The 18076-nt window shown below is 38.9% G+C and overlaps 1 protein-coding gene across 1 annotated transcript in view; it reads right to left on the bottom strand.

Annotated features, from left to right (window-relative positions):
- Nucleotides 1-18076, bottom strand: part of AAMDC (adipogenesis associated Mth938 domain containing) — a 30554-nt gene that overhangs the window by 5859 nt on the left and 6619 nt on the right. The window contains exon 2 of the mRNA XM_019449926.1: nucleotides 17204-17353. Coding sequence (XP_019305471.1) covers nucleotides 17204-17335 — 132 coding nt within the window. The 5' untranslated portion in view covers nucleotides 17336-17353. The remainder of the gene's footprint in view (nucleotides 1-17203; nucleotides 17354-18076) is intronic.

Raw genomic sequence — 18076 nt, 5'->3', positions numbered from 1 at the left:
CAGATGCAGTGTATCTTTGCCGGCTTTCTCCATGGCTCTTGATTCCTTACGGGGTGTGCAAGTGCTGCTGACATCCTTCACCCCGTCAGTGAATGTTCCAGGGCTGACAAGGAAGCCAGTCTGTCTCACTATTACACTTTTATATTCAGACTTATGTCATCAGCATCTTTCTAAGGAGCTGACACTTAAGACTGTATGAGCTTACATTTAAGGGACTATGAAAAGTTGGAACACCTGCATGTCAAAGAGTGAACCAAACTGGTCGGCAGGAAGGGTATATTCCTCATTTGGGGCGAGGATGCAGACCTCGGGCCCAGGTGGCTCTGAACGGTACCTCTGCCTCCAGCTTCACTGGTTCTCCACAAAGATCAGAGGAGACTGGGGGAGAATAGATTCTTTTTTTGTAAAAGTTATTTCGGTTCATAAATTTTTAAAAGGCAAGATAAAAAGGGATTTTTTTCACTTGATTACAATGATTAGTTCTTAAAGAAATGTAAAAGGATTAGATGTGTTTTTAGTTCCATGGCTCTGATTAATCCTAGAACCGCCCTGCACCGCAGTTATGCTATACAGGACTTAAAATAATCTTCTGGGGCAATAACCAAGGTAAATATTTAATAGAATTACAAATCAGGTTGGGGAGCTTCACCTTCCTCAAGTAAATGCACTTAACTGAAATATTGAAAGATTGCTTCATCTAACAAAGAATTGCATCTACTTTGAGGAGCATCATGATCCCCAGACTCTAAGAGCTCACATTCTAGTAAAAGGAAACAAGGCCACTGCTCAAAATCAAGTGAAAGGTCAGTAAAAGTGCAAAACCATAATCCTTGGGAGATTCAGAGACTGAAGACAGCCGCAACCCATCAGAGTTGCTGGATCAATGGAACTCAAGTGACAAATGTGGCTGCTGTGTGCAATACTGCAGGCCCAGGGTGTCACGTACAGAGCAGTGAAAGATAACTCTGCAACAGCCTGTGGATCCCGGCATTGGTGGGTGATTACTCACAGCTTTGTGCAGAGGCCTGTGATTGGAGCATCAGTCTGTTATTGAGGTGTCCTCAACCTGCCACCAGCGACTCCTCCGCTTCTTCCAATCCCTTGGGGCAAACCACAAGGCTGTCTTCCCTGCATGAGTGTCTGATTCTGTTCCTCTTCTTTAAGAGGCTTTCCGTCACACCATGTGAGGTTGTAAAATCTTATTGTTTTTTCTTGAGGGAAAGCTATTAATTGTGGGGAAATGTCCAGCTAATAATAATAATATCCATTATACCGGCTAAACGACAGAGTGGCATCTTACATGGCTGGGACATTTCCTCTTATTTTATGTTAAGTTTAAAAAGAAAACATTCCTAAATTACGCTTTCAAGGAAGCATTTCCTCCTGCTGAAATAAATGGTTAGTGGCAATGCTGTTATCTGGCTGTGTTGCTGAGAAAAGCAGATTCTGCGAGTGAGGGTTAAAGGATCTCTTCAATCTGTCCCCTGTGGACACTGCCTGAGTCACATTCTCATCATCATTTGCCTGAATTAAGAGCCTCTTAAATGGTCTTCCTATCTCGACCAGGGCAGAGGCAAATTTGTGTTTCGTTTTTTGTTTTTGGTGACACAGCCTGCTCTGGCAATATGGCAAAGCCTACAGCCCCATTCTCAAAATGAAAATTTTAAATGCACAATAGAAAATACATGGAATTGCAAAGGCAACAGGTTTTATACAAATAAAATTATCAGAATATGAAAAACAGATAGGTGGTCTACTAATATGCTTCTTCATTAACTTCGAAGAGTGGGAATATTTTCCAAATGTCCCTTACACTTGCCCTCACATCTCCTACTGGCAAGACTGCGAATTCTTTCAAAATCTATTCTACCTCTTCTGGGTAAAAGAAGCTGCCCAGCCAGAGACTCCACTTCCTGTTTTCCCTTGCAGCCAGGTATGGCAATGTGACTGTGCTCTCACCAATATAAAATTCAATGGAATAGGAGCAGAAGAAATGACAACATCTAGGTTTGGGCCTTAAGACATTAGGTGTGAGCTTTTCTTCTCTTTCACCTTCCTTTCAAGTTAGAACTCCGACATTCAAATGCTCTAGAAGATGGTAGAGCAACACAGAGGAAAAAAAACATGGGCCCCTGGCAGTTCCCCCAGAGCTGTTCTCCCTGCCCGCCCCGCACCCCCCAGCTTAGGTGGGCCACACTAATAAAAGAGAAATATATTTCTATTTTCTTTAAGCCACTAGATTTTGGGATTTCTAATATACACAGCAGCTTCTTCTTTAACCTAACAGATCCACAGACCCATTCTTAAACTAAACCATGACTAGTTGTGAATCATTTGGGTAGAACAGATATGAGGGAGTTAACTACACTAGACCCCAAGGGACTATGTCTTCTATGTAGAATATACACAGGGAGCCATAGAGACATTTACCTTATGGGAATTCAACTATATAGTTTTTGTTTGTCCGATTTTTAGATGTTTATTTATTTGGAGAGAGAGAGCATGAGCAGGGGAGGGGCAGAGAGAGGGAGAGAGAGAATCCCAAGCAGGCTCCACACTGTCAAGTGTAGAGCCCAGCACAGACTCGATCTCACAAACCATGAAATCATGACTTGAACCGAAATCAAAGGTCAGACACTTAACTGATTGAGCCACCTCAGGCGCCCCTCAACTATATGTTTTTAGAAAAAAAAAAGAACTATTTAAATAGTGATGGTAATTCAGCCATTGTACTCAAAGAGCATAACATGAGATGGCAGTCATGCGTCTGTTATTCCTTCCATCTCAATTTCATAGTTGCTGCTTCCAGTGTGAAACTTTGGTCTCATGAAGTGTGTTTCTAGTGTTTAAACGTACAATATGCATTCTTCATACAACACGGACCTTAAATGCAAAAGAACTACTTTATCTGTCCTGTATGGAAGATAACACATATGTTCTAACATTAAGGGGATCTTCTAGAAGGGATCTGACTCTAAGCAATTTTCATCTTTTTTTTTTTTTTTTAAGTTTATTTATTTTTGCAGAGAGAGAGAGAGAGCGCGCGTGCATGAGGTGGGTAGGGGCAGAGAGAGAGGGAGACACAGAATCTGAAACAGGCTCTAGGCTCCAAGCTGTCAGCACAGAGCCCGATGCAGGGCTCGAACTCACGGACAGCAAGATCATGACCTAAGCCAAAGTCAGACGCTCAACCAACTGAGCCACCTGGGCGCCCCTAAGCAATTTTCATCTTAAGTGCTGACTTTAAAATTTAATCCATGAATAAGATTTAAGTCTACATATTAGTCTCAAAGTGATAGGATCTACGGCTTGGAGGAGACTTACATGTCCATCTAGCCCCAACTACCCATATGATAGAGTCTCCTATGAAAATAAATGTTTGTAGACACTGCTGACCAATTGAGGAGCTCTTCCCATGATTAAAAAAAAAATTTTTTTTAATGTTTATTTGTTTTGAGAGAGAGAGAGAGAGAGACAGGGCACAAACGGGAAGGGCAGAGAGAGAGGGAGACACAGAATCCAAAGCAGGCTTGAGGCCGGAAGCTGTCAGCACAGAGTTCGACACAGGGCTCAAACCCATGAACTGTGAGTTCATGACCTGAGCCAAAGTTGGTTGTTCAACCAAGACACCCAGGAGCCCCCCCCCCACCCCACCCCATGATTCTACTCTAGCATTTCCCCCACCCTTCTATGCCTATGCACACACTTTCCCTGGTAGTTCCCTTGTTTACCTGGGAAGTTCCCTTGTTTACCCTTCAAGAATCAGGTCAGAAGCACTTGGGTGGCTCAGTTGGTTGAGCGTCTGACTTCAGCTCAGGTCATGATCTCACAGCTTGGGAGTTCGAGCCCCGCATCAGGCTCTGTGCCGACAGCTCAGAGCCTGGAGCCTGCTTCAGATTCTGTGTCTCCCTCTCTTTGCCCCTTGCCTGCTCACACTCTGTCTCTGTCTCTCAAAAGTAAATAAACATTAAAAAAAAATCAGGTCAAAGATCACACCTTCTGTGAATACTCAGGCAGTTTTACGTGCTTCTTCCTTTCTGCTCCCATTGCAACTCTTTTGGTTCATGTATTATAGCACTTACTACAATGTTCTCTTTGCCTAATTCCCCCATTTCCTTGAAGGAGGAGATAGGTGATTTGACTGTATGTCAGGCTTTGAGACAATATTTAGCACCCTGTAAGCAATCCCTATATATTTTTAAATGTTGAATTATGACAGTACATGCCAAATTCATTTTTGGATGCTAGATTAACTTGTTTGAGCTTCAAAAGAGGGTTCTGAAAGACTCCAAAGAATCACCAGAGTCCTTTCTTTCATTCTTGGTAGGTTCCATCTTCTGTTATTTAACTTTGACTTGAATAAAGAAAGCAATAGGACATGCTTTTCATTTTTACTAACAATTTAAATCATTTCTACATTTCAAAACTGGCCTCATAAATTGCTGGTAACACTAATATATAGTATAAACTCTATAAAGGGGAATTTGACAACATCTAACAAGTCTACATTTACATTTATACTTTAACCAGCAATCCTAGTTCTAAGCCTACATGCTGAAGATACACCTCCAATGATACAAGAAACCATATACATATACAAGGTTATTCATTGTAGCACTATATATAATAGCAAAATATTGAAAGCAATCTAAGTGCCCATCCATAGGATAAGTTGAAGAAACAGTATCACATTCACATAGTGGATTACTCTATAGCTGTATAAAAGAAAAAAGAATATCTCTAAGAACTGATATCCTGATTTTCAGTATATATTGTTAAGTGAAAGAGAAAAAAAGGGCAAGATATGCTACCTTTTGTGTAAGAAGGGAGTTAAAAGAAAAAAGATGTATGTATGTACGTATGTGGGTAGGTGTATGTGTATATTTGCTTACTATTAAAATACAGAAGAGATAAACCATAAACTAATAAAAATAGTTACTGACCTATTGGAGTGAAGTAGGTATGGGATGGAAAAGATAGGGAAAGGAGTGAGATTTTTCTAAGTGTACCTTGTCAAATTGTTTTGACTTCTAAACCATGTAAATGTTTTACATTCAAAAAATTAAATCAGCAAAGACAGGAAGTAGGGAGACCCTTACACAGTATGCCAAGAGAAACAAATGAACTCAATGGTCTGAAGTTGATGATATAACAAAAAGGAAACGATACACGAAGTAAGTTTTTAACAGTGTTTTGATTGTACACCTAAAGGAGATGTGTTCCAAGTACAAAAATACCTATAAAGATCTCAAAGTTTATTTTGTGATTTTGATGTTAGTTATAATATTGGTGTAGTAATTTCAAAATTATTTTGTGTTCATAGAAAAACACAGCAAATATGTAATTCTACCGATGCTTTGGGGAATTAGGTTTCTCCATGGGAGAAGGAAAGCACAGATATGGAATGGGGGAATAAGATAAAGAATCTTGAGGTATTAGATTAAACTGGAGGTTTTATGAATTCATTACACACACACACACACACGCACACACACACACACACACACACACATTTTCTGGCTGTGTATACTGAAAGGCATAGATGTAGTGACATCTCAATAACAATGAACACACCTAACATCCAGCTCTTGATTTCTAGATCCCATTCTTCACTAAAAGGAACCATGGCTCTTTGAAGAAATGGCTGAATTAAGAGATAATATATCTTGCTATGCCAGAAAACAAGGCAGTGGTAAAAAACTGTTGGGAAAGTGTCAACACTGGTCAAATTTGGGACAATTTAAACCTCAAAAATATTACCAATGGCAGTGGATTAAAACATTATTGTGTTCAAGCTGCTGTAACAAAAAGCTACAAAGTAGGTAGCTTATAAATAATAGGAATTTATTTCTCACAGTTCTGGAAGCTAGAAATCCACGATCAAGGCATCAGAATGGTTGAGTTTTGGTGAAGGCCCTCTTCCTGGTTTGTAGTCAATGCCTTCTTTATTCTCATGTGGTGGAAGGAATATTTCTGTAGCCCCTTTTCTCAGGCACTAATCCCATTCATGAGGGCTACACCTTTAAGCACCCAAAGACCCCAACCCCTAATACCATCATCTTTAGGTGTTAGGATTTCAACATATGAATTTTGAAACACATTAAGAACATAGTACACAATAAATAAAAAAAGAAAACATGAGCCTGTAGTGATACTAAAAAGGGTGGGAGTGGCAGAAGAAAAGCTACATTACAGAAGAATCCAGCTAATGAATGTAGAAGGAATGACAGAAGCATCATCATTTTGCAACCACTAATTTAGTAATAAATTCAGGCAAGGATCAGTGGTTAATGCTAAAACCACTTGATGAAAAGGTTGCTGGGTGTTTGAACAAGATATTACAAAGTTTCAAATTATTACTCTACAGATTATTTATTGATTACAAATGGAAAAATGTACCTTTACCACCATCTTTTTTTTTAATCCTTTTTTTTTTTTCCTTGAGAGAGAGCAAGGGTGCAAGTGAGTGAGGGGTAGAGACAGAAAAAATCCCAGGAGGGGCAGAAGAGAGACAGAGAGAGAGAGAGAAGCGGGGCTGGCCCAAAACGGGACTCATGCTCACCTGAAGCAGGGCTCGAGCTCATCTGATGTGGGACTTGAATTCATGAACCGAGATCATGAGAGCCAAAGTCAGATGCTTAATGACTAAGTCACCCGGGCACTCTACCTTTACCACCATCTTAAACACAGATCAAACATAACCTCATCAATAAAGGGGCAGACTGACTTTATGTGCCTTCAGATATGATGCACGTAAGACATAACCACCTATGAAGCACTTATGCCCAAAATGATTAACTTGCGTCTAATCATGATGGAAAAGAATCAGATAAATCTAAATTGTAGACTATTCTACAAAATAATTGGCCTGGACACTTCAAAAATATCTGTGTCATAAAAGTGAAAAAATGGGGAGGAACTGACTTGATTAACAGACTAAAGAAATAGGACAACAACAACAACAAGAAATAGGACAACAAAATGTAAAGCATGACCGACCCTTGATTGGATCTTGGATTGGCAAGGAAAGCCAACTATAAAAGACATTATTTAATTGGAACAATTGTTACAGTTTGACTATGAAGTTGATATTACTTAATATTTTATCAATGCTGAGTTTTTTGAGTATAATACTGTGATTATGTATGGCAGAATGGCTTTGTTTTAGTAGATACATTCTGCAGTACTTAGGGCTCATGTGAACTATCAAGTGTCACAATGTCAGTAACTTACTTTCAAATAATTCAGCAAAAATAATTATTGAAGTGGGGGTGGGGTGCCTGGGTGACTCAGTCGGTTAAGCGTCCCACTCATGATTTTGGCTCAGGTCAGGATCTCAGTCATGAAATCGAGCGCTGCGCTGGCTCAGCATGGAGTGCAGAGCCTGCTTGGGACTCTCTCTCTATCCCTCCCCTGCTCATGCTCTCTCTCTCCAAATAAATAAACTTAAAAAAATTAGTGAAAGAGAGAGAAAGGGAGAGGGGTAGTATGTGTGCCGTATAAAGACAAAGTCAATGTGGCAGAGTGTTAACAACTGGTGAATATAGGCTGATGGTATTGTTCTTTTTTTTTTTTTCCAGTTCGTTTTGTTGGTTTGAAATTTTTCAAAATTTAAAAAAATGAGAAGAGGTTCAACATAGAAGCAGCTCAACACAGGCTTTATGTTGTCAACCAGGTTTGGAAGGTGAATGGGAAAACAAAAGCAAAAGCAAACAAACGCAAAAGCAGAAAGGCTTAGGGACCTCAGCTCATCTACCTTTCCTTAGGTAGCACTGACCTGGGCACGAGAACCTCCAGTCTGGCCAATTCTCTGAGAACTAAGTTCTACTTTATATCTATTGCCTGTATTATATATAAAAATAAAACTGCAAAACCAACAAAAGTTATAAAGGATATTTTTGAGACTTTAGGGAAATTTGAAGATAGAATGTATATTAGATAATATTACTGTACCAAAGATAATAATCTTATTTGTGATAATGATATTGTAGCTATGTAAGAAAATGTTCATGTTCTTAGGAAGGCAATGCTGAAATACAATATCTGACGTTTAGTCTCAAGTGATTCAGGGGAGGGAAGGGAAGTGTCTGTGTGTTTAGAGAAAAAAATACATGGTAAATGTTAATACCTTGAGGATTTAGATTAAGGGTGTAGGGGAATATATTGTGCCATTCATACGGCTGTTGTGTAGGACATTTTTCAGAACTGAAAGTTGGAGTAAAGTTTCCCCATTTACTTTAGTTCTCCCTGGGTGGCTGCTACCTGGTTTGGCTTTCTTTTTTCAGTTTATTTATTTATTTTGAGAGAGACAGAGAGAGCACGAGCAAGGGAGGGGCAGAGAAGGAGAATCCCAAACAGGCTCCGTGCTGCCAGTGCAGAGCCTGATGGGGGCTTGAACCCATGATGACCCGAGCTGAATTTGGATGCTTAACTGACGAAGCCACCCAGGCGTTCCCCCCAAATGTTTAATGATATCCATAATGACAAATTCAATGCAGCAAACATTTATTGACATCCCACTTTACAGGTCCTGTGCTAAAATGCACAGTTCTTGCCATTTGGGAGTTCACCATTTAATGAAGGAAACAGATAAATACACACTCATTATAATACAGGTGGACTGCACTAAGTGCTACAATATAGAGGCACAAAGTATTGCAGAAATACTGAGAAGAGAGTTAGCTTATTCTCACAAGGATTATCATAGAGGAGATAATACAAAGGCTAAGAATTACAGAATATATAAAATTTCAGCAGGTATAAAGGAAAGCAGGTCATTCCAAGTAAAGGAAATGGTTTTAGCAAAGGTACTGAGGAATAAAAGATCATGGTAAGTTTGTAAGGGGATAAGCATTTGGTATGGAATAACTAAGTCTTCAGATGTGTGTTATGAAATATAGGAGATGCAAGTGAAAAGAAACTTTGGAATTGTATTGTTAAAAAAAAAATCAGGTATCTGCCATGTGAAAGTCGCTGTGGTAGAGGCTTTACCAAGATGAACATATTTGTATTCAAAGCAACCCCATGAAGTATATTATTTTCCAGGTCCCACCCGGTAAGAGATTCTGATTCAGTAGGTGGGGAGAATGAGGGAGAGAAAGAATATGCATTTTAAACAAGTACTCTAGGTGACTGTGATGGAAGAGAACCATGAATGACACTGAGAAATACTGATTCAGACTGATTCAGAGAAAAGAATGAATTTGCATGAAGGCAAGTTGCATACATTTAAAAAATTTATTCTTTCCAACCCATGCCATACTCTTACATCAACCTATGACAAACAGACATTATTCTCTTTTTATAGGTGATTAAATTGAGGCACAAAGAGGCTAAATAACTTGTTTAAGGTTACCCACCTAAAATGTGACAGTGCCCAGACCCATGAATCTAAATGTCTGCTACATCTCTATCTAGATGCCCTAACAAAAGTTTAGGTTCAGAGGCACCTGGGTGGCCCAGTCGGTTAAGCGTCTGACTTCAGCTCAGGTCATGATCTCGCAGTTTGTGGGTTCGAGCCCTGTGTCAGGCTCTGTGCTGACAGCTCAGGGCCTGGAGCCTGCTTCGGATTCTGTGTCCCCCTCTCTCTCTCTCACTTTCTGCCCCTCCCCCACTTGCTCACAAGCACTCTCTCTCTCTCTCTCTCTCTCAAAAATAAACATTAAAAAAAAATAAGACTTGTGAACTTAAACCATACAAAAAGTTGTTTAAAAAAAAAGAGTTCAACATACTCCAAAAGAATTAATCATTTTCTCTACCCAGCCTTTGCCCCAAACACAAACATATCTGTTCCTACTCTGATATACCCAATCTCAGTGAACAGCACCACCGTGTACCCATTTATCCATCCTAGAATTCTCCCTCACCTGCTAAATCTAGTAAGTTTCCTTATCCTGTCAATTTCACCTTCTTAATGGTTTTCAATAGTCTCCTTTCCACCCACACTACTACTGATTTAACAATAACAGCTTCATTTATTGAGTGCCTACACCACATCTAGCACAGTATGTTAATCTTTAGACCAACTCTGTGAGGTAGGTAATGTTAACTGTCTCCATTATATCGATGAGGACTCCATGGCTTTGATTCTGTGCTTTTAGCTCTATACAGATGAGTTCTAGATGAACACCTCAGCTTTTCCTCTTACCTTTCCTAGTTCTTATCCCTCCAACTAGTTCTAGAACACCTCCTCTTGCTTATCCTAAAAACTAAACTTATGGCAACTTATCATCAATGGCACCTCCTCAGTTTTGCAGTTTGTATTTTCCAGTTTTGTAGTTTTTAACCTTAAAGTTTAAGAGGAATCATGATATATGAGGAAGGAATGGGAAATAAAGTTAGAATGTGACCTGGGTTTACTATTTGATTTCACATTTTTTTGCTCTGTGTCTATGTAAGTTATATAATTTCTGAGTCCTTAAGTTTCCTTAAACAAAGGATAACATTCATAGTAATATTTATTAATGCATACAGTCTTGTATGAGGAAGGTACAATGTGCTAAATCCATTGTTGAGGGGGAAAAAAAACCTCTCCAATGTGGCACACTCATAAATTAGTACTCCAATATATCTTATGCCCATAATCTGGATAATCTTTGTCAGACACATCAATCTCCTGCATAAAGATCTCAAGTGGCTATGCCTCATCCATTAAATAAAATGTAAACCTAGCTCTGCAGACATTCTGTCAACCATGCCACTGCCTACTCTTACATCTCTCTAGCTTCACTCTATGAAATAATCCAATGGAGTCATTTGGTTCACAAGTATTATGTCTTCTTATTCCTCAGCCTTCTCTCATTCTGCCCCTTCTATATCTCAATGCCCTCCCATTCCTTTAACCAATCCAGATATAGTCCTTTCTTTAAGATCAAAGTTGGTAGCTAATAAGCAACTAGGTGTTTGGATCAAAAAAAATGAGTGCATGTGGTTCAAAACCAAGGCATGAACAGAGAGCATGTGTTGGGGTTCTTTTTCTGTGGAGCCCAGTTATGTAGGTGTGATTATTCACTATACAGATTATATAGATGTGATTGTTTACAATGTGACAAACTATAAAACTTGAAAAGTTTCCTTAAACAAAATGCCTACAAATGCTGGATAAAAATAAACATCCCTTGAAATGCTTAGCAGAGCTTATAGATGAAAGGGAAATTCCCAAAGAGCAAAAGTGTAGAAACAGCTGAAAATCAGAATGGTATACCGATAACTGAAGTAACGCTGGGGCATCTCCCATTCTTATTGTCTTTTATGAAACACTTTGAGATTAGGAGATAAGACTTGAGCAAGATATGACATTGGAACAGTGACACCCCTACTAAATATGCTAAGTGCCCTTATTAAACCCATCTTCAGTAAAAGGATTGACCAAAAAAATCTACCCACTGGAATAGGGAAAAGCAGGGGCTCTGTGTGTGGAGAAAATGTATCCCTTGAGAATTTATAATCCCACACTTACCTACACATCACTTTGGGGTTCAGTGTAAAATATCAGCCCGATCTGGGAAGACCTCAGTCAGGAAATTGACTAAAAGTAGTCCCAGATCGAGAGTAATATAGGATGCCAAGAAGAAACAAATATCAATCTTTGACAGGACAAATGTCAAGAAGGACATAGACCATTTAGGATTCCCACAGATAAAAAGTTACTGTCAAACTAGAATACCAAGAAGCATTAGGATTAATAAATGAGGGCCTTTTCAGACAAACAAAAACTGAGTTCATTAACAGATCCTCACTAAAGGAACTTGCCAAGAATATCTATAGGAAGAAAGAAAGAAAGAAAGAAAGAAAGAAAGAAAGAAAGAAAGAAAGAAAGAAAAAGAGATCCACAAAGATCCAAATTGAGAGAAGGAATGATAGGCAAGGAAACTGGTATACATGTGGGTAAATATAAGCAAACATTGATTGTAATGATTAAAAAACAAAATATCTCAATGCAATACATAATGTAATAAGAAAATACCTACTCTTAAAGGAACTAAATTATTGGATAACAATAATGTGTAAGATGGAAGGGAAGTGATGAAGCAAAGATACTTTACTGAAGTAGAGATAAAAATTAATTTTAGACTTGTTTAGATCTTATTAGGATGAACTACATGAAATTCCTAATATTCAACTCTTTATCTATAAAATATTATCAATCTCATATGGTTCAACCTAATATATTACAATATTAAAGATAACCATTAAGCACATGGAAATAAAATGTACAGCAAGCAGAATAAAACCTCAATACAAAAAAAAAAGTGGACAATAGATGATACCATTAATATAAAAATTTGAACATGAAGAACAATACAAATTATGGCTTGTGGATACAGATAGATATTTGAAAAGTATAAAGGAAATACTTTGATATGGGTGGAGGGAAAGGGATCAAACTCTATTTCTAAGATTTTTTAAAATTGGAATGGTAATTTAATTAAAGGGATAATATGGGTAATAATTTGCAATGAATTAAACTTATTATGTTTAATAATGCAATTTTTAAAGCCATAATTTTTTTTAATTTTTTTAAAAGTTTGTTTGTTTATTTAGAGAATGCAAACAGGGGAGGAACAGGGAGGGAGAGAGAGAATCCCAAGCAGACTCTGCACCATCAGCACTGAGCCCGATGCAGCGCTCAATCTGACAAGTTGTGAGATCATGACCTGAACTGAAACCAAGAGTCAGATGCTCAACCGACTGAACCAACCAGGTGCCCCCATAAAAATTTTTTAAAAGCCATAAAGTTCAAAAGACAAAGAAAAAAAAGCCCCAATATGTAGTGTTTTCCAATTTCTGTGGTGTAAACACTCCCACCATGTTTGACTTTAAGATACCAATGTGACATCACTGAATGCAGAGTTAATAAGAGATATACAGTAGCATATATAACATAGTATTTTTACCATACAGATAACAACAGATGTAAATAACTTCAAGAGCAAAGAATGTAGTAAAATAATTAGGAATTAATGAATTTTAAATATGTATTACCTATGTTTTAACCTTATTTAAGTTTATATAACTTAGTTTTTAATAATGGCTGTGTCTAAAAACTGGCTTGCATGGGCACCTGGGTGGCTCAGCTGGTTAAGTGTCCAACTCTTGGTTTTGGCTCAGGTCATGATCTCACAGTTTGTGAGATTGAGCTCCATATTGGGCTCTATGCTGACAGTGCAGAGCCTGCTTGGGATTCTCTCTCTCCTTCTCTCTCTCTCTGCGCCTCCTGTTCTCTCTCTCTCTCAAAATAAGTAAATAAACTTAAAAAAAAAAAAAGCTGGCTTGCAAAATTCCTGAAAATTTAACAATCAATTCTCACAAGCCAGTGAAAGCCACATCCAGCATACCAGTGCACAAGTATGAATCCAAAGTAGTTACTTCTGAGTGACATCTGTGAAAGTGTTGTGAAGAACCTCTGAAAATCCTCTTCTTCATAAAAGCAATGAGACTACTGGCAAAAGTGTAAAAATTAACTTACTCTGTTCTCTGGAAGTTAACAAAGGTCTCCAAAAATTCAGGATGTGTTTATTTAAAAAAACACAGTTGAAAAGTGAGCTTTGTGCAATTTTAACTTGCCCTATTCCAATTTTCTCCTTCCCTAGTTCTATGGTAGCCCTGAAAAGCAACAATCCACAATCACAGTGAAAACTACCAGCCTGGAAGTCACAAAATGGAATAATAGAATAAAACTCCTTCAAATCTCCTCTCCTAAAAAACTGTCATTATTTGACCTGTCTGATGGTTCTCTGGAAAACCCAATTCATAGGTTGTCTTTATTTGATCTGACTTGGAGTTTGCCAGTATAAACATCTTTTTCCCCTCAAAGAAGTTTGTCTAAAACTGTCAGAGACAAATGTTTAACAATGCAGCTGCCTGATGCGTTAGATAGCAGGGCAAACAAGGTTAACCAAAAAACTCAAAAGGGAAAACTGGGAAATGAGATCTCCATAGAGGGCTCTGAATAACTCTGATATGAACCTTGGTATTGAAATGGTGATACACATGTCCAGGATTGTGCATATGCTCAGGAATGACATGAGAAGGCCCTACACACACCACTCTGGCTAATCTTGAGACTCAGCATAAGCAAGAAATAGGCAGAATTTTATTTTATTTTATTTATTTTATTTTTTATTTTTTTAATGTTTATTTACTTTAGAGAGAGATGGAGCATGAGTGGGAGAGGGGCAGAGAGAGAAGGGGACACAGAATCCAAAGCAGGCTCCAGGCTCTGAGCTGTCAGCACAGAGCCCGATGTGGGGCTCGAACTCATGGACCGCAAGATCATGACCTGAGCCGAAGTCGGACGCTCAACCAACTGAGCCACCCAGGCACCCCTAAATAGGCATAATTTTAAACTGCCTGGCTGAGTGTTGACTACATACCGCAAACTGCAAACAGAGCCCCTCAGCAAATACTGGAATACCTACTGGTTCCAGGCATATAAGGAAATCTCTGTCAAATCATTATCTCAGGAAACTATATTCAAAGAACTAAAGGAAAGTATAAAAACAATACCTTAAAAATTAGAGAATATCAATAAAGAGATAGAAATTATTTTTTAAGGACAAAATAGAAATGCTGGAGTTGAAAAGTATAATAACTGAAGTGAAAATTTTACTAAAAAGGCTCAACAGAAGGTAAGAGTCAGCAAAAGTGAAAAATACATTAATTTAGATTATCCAATGTGAGAAAAAAGGGAAAAGAATGAAGAAAACGAACAAAGCCTCAGACATCTGAGGGACTACCATCTAAAATACCAATATACTCATAATGGATATCAAAGGAGAGGAGAGACAGAATGGGCAGAAGGGATATTTGAAGAATGACTGAAAATCCTCCCAATTTGACAAAAACAACAATGCACATATCCAAAAAGCTCAATATATTCCACATAAGATAAATTCAAAGTGATCCACATGTAGACACATCACAGTGAAACTGTCAAAGACAAAAGACAAAGAATTTTGAAAGTAGCAAGAGAGGAATGACCTGTCAAGTCCAAGGAAGAACTTTAACAGTTGGGTTTCCCGTTAGTAAACAATGAAGCCAAAAAGTGGGATGACATATACAAAGGGCCAAGAGAAAAAGACTTAAACAAATTTTTTTTTAATGTTTATTTATTTTTGAGAGAGACAGAGACAGAGCATGAGCAGGAGACGGCCAGAGAGAAAGAGAGAGAGAGAGCAAGAGAGAGAGAGAGAGAGAGAGAGGGAGAAGGAGAGGGAGACACAGAATCTGAGCAGGCTCCAGGCTCTGCACTGTCAGCATAGAGCCTGACGTGGAGCTCAAACTCATGAACCATGAGATCATGACCTGAGCCCAAGTTGGACACCTAACTGACTGAGCCACACAGGCACCCCAAGAAAAAGACTATTAATCAAGGATTATGTATCAAGCAAAATTATCCTTTAAAACTGAAGGATCAACTTTCATCATTACAGCATGAGGAGCTCCATAACCTGCTCCAAAATGAAAATTATTAAAGGAAACAAAAACTAGGGGCGCCTGGGTGGCTCAGTCGGTTAAACGTCCTACTTCAGCTCAGGTCACGATCTCGCGGTCCGTGAGTTCGAGCCCCACGTCGGGCTCTGGGCTGATGGCTCAGAGCCTGGTGCCTGCTTCCGATTCTGTGTCTCCCTCTCTCTCTACCCCTCCCCCATTCATGCTCTGTCTCTCTCTGTCTCAAAAATAAATAAAACGTTAAAAAAAAAATTAAAAAAAAAAAGGAAACAAAAACTAAAACACACACACACACACACACACACACACACAAACAAAAGACAAATTTTAACCACCCACCCCCAAGAAAACAATTGGAAAAAAGAATACCACTCAAAGCCTTTGGAAATGATTCTAAGAGCAAACAGCAAATGAAGAAACATCTTTTGAGGTGCCTGTTTGGCTCGGTCAGTTAAGCATCCAACTTCAGCTCAGGTTATGATCTCACAGTTTGTGGGCTCGAGTCCCACACTGGGCTCTTTACTGTCAGCAAGGAGCCTGCATGGGATCCTGTCTCGTGTTCTCTCTCTGCCCCTCCCCCACTCGCTCGCTCTCTCTAAATAAACTCAAAAAAAAACAGAAAAAGAAAAGAAACATCTCTTCAGGAAATTCTATAAATATTTGGTAGGCAAGGTGAATATCTATGGTTTTTCAGGAAGACTGCTGCCTGCTTCTCCACTCCCAGCCAGTGAGGTGGATACTCCACTGGATTGCATCAGCCTACAACACAGAGCTGTTTCCCCTTTCAGCTACCAGCTGGAAGGCCTTGTTCCTGGGAGGAACAGGACTTAAGCGTTTCTCATCCTGCTCCCAGCTGTCTGTTGCCGAGAAGTCCTAAGTGAATGTGGTTGAGAGGTAGGGGCTCCCTTCTTTCACCCAACCTCTACCTTGGGAGACTCTACCTGGGTATGGCATAGTGAGAATCCTGTAGGAAGTACAATACAAGGAAAATGCAAGTTCAAACCACAACGAGATAATGTTTCACACCCACCCAGATGATACAATAAAAACAAAAAAAAAAACAGTGAGGAGAGATTTAGAAAAATTGGAACCTTCATAATTCCTAAAATCTTTGTAAAACAATTTGGCAGTTCCTCAAAAAATTAAACATAGAGTTGTCACATGACCCAGCATTTCCAATCTTAAGTATATACCTAAGAGAAATGAATGATTTTGTTCACATGAAAAGTCTAGAATAAGCACATCTATAGTAACAGAAAGTAGATTAGGGGCTCCTGGATGGCTTAGTCAGTAGAGCATGTGACTCTTGATCTTGGGGTCGTGAGTTTGAGTCCCAAGTTGGGTGTAGAGATTACTTAAAAAAATAAAATCTTAAAAACAAAAAAAAAGTAGATTAGTAGTTGTAGGAGATGGGGGTAGGAAAGAGAAGTGACTGCTAATGGTTATGAGGTTTCCTTTTGGGGTGGTAAGTATATTCTGGAATTAGTAGTGGTAAGTACTGTACAAGTGTATGACAATAGAAAGTCCATTGAATTGCATAATTTAAAAGGGTGAGTTAATGGTACCTGAGTTATATCTCTGGGTGGGGAAGTGAGAGGAGGAGGGAGAAGGCCAGGGAGAGGGAAAGGGAGAGGGAGAGAGAGAGACAGAGAGAGAGGAATAGTTACTTTTCACTTGGTCATTATGGCTTAGGAGGTTGGAAATCATTTGGTCAGCCTCATGCAGTGTCAACCACACACTCATAGCTTACCTCAGTTCCTGTTTCTCTCCAGTCCCAAGCCCGACTTCCCCCTGGCCACACTTTGCAGTCCTTATAGGTTTTAGTAGAGCCTTGTACTTTCATTTGCCCCCATGATAGGGAAGCAATTTCAGGGGAGGACATAAGGAACTTAACTGAACTCTGAAATTAAAAGAAAAATATGTCAAATAAGTTATGAAGGTTGAAAACAACTCCAAAACACAGGAGCTAGTCTACATACAAAAATGTATTCTAAAATATAATACTATATACAAAATACAGGAAACCCTGGTCCGCTGTGAGTTAACTTTGTCATTTATGTGGTTGTCACTTCTTCTCTAGAGGTCTAAAAAGTAAAATGTTATTCTTGGGATCCTGAATCATTTAACCATGGAAACTAGATACTACATTACTAAGACTCTGGGTGGAATTCTCGATATTTTTTGAGAGATAAAATTAAGAGATTTACTTCAGCATGATGGAGTAAGGAGGTTGACACATCGTCTCCCCAAAAAGTAAGTATAAAGCTGTACAAGTCTTTCAAACTAGTAACTTGGCACTCTAGAAATAATAATAAAGGCATACTACAAGCTGCAAAGTGCTAATTTATGAAAGCCACTGTATTTCAGAGATCAATAACATGGCTTGCTGTTCCTGCCTGGGATTACTGTCATGTCCCCACATCAGTTCTGTTGGCACAGAGGTTCACCTTGGTTGAGGCAGAACATGAAAACCAACAACAGACTTGCTGCTTTGGCCAGAGGAGGCTTGATTGATTTAGAGCATCAGAAGTTAAACTGGTGAGCTCAGCGGCAAGCAAGCAAACATGGATGGCAGGTGGCTCTGCTTCCTTGCTACTGTGAGTGTTTGGGGCAAGCAATGGAT

This window comes from Panthera pardus, unplaced genomic scaffold (assembly GCF_024362965.1).
Source record: "Panthera pardus isolate Hobbes unplaced genomic scaffold, ASM2436296v1 HiC_scaffold_12, whole genome shotgun sequence".
Classification (NCBI taxonomy): Eukaryota; Metazoa; Chordata; class Mammalia; order Carnivora; family Felidae; genus Panthera; species Panthera pardus.
Note: the sequence above shows the minus strand (reverse complement) of the source record. Positions and strands in the feature narration are given on the sequence as shown.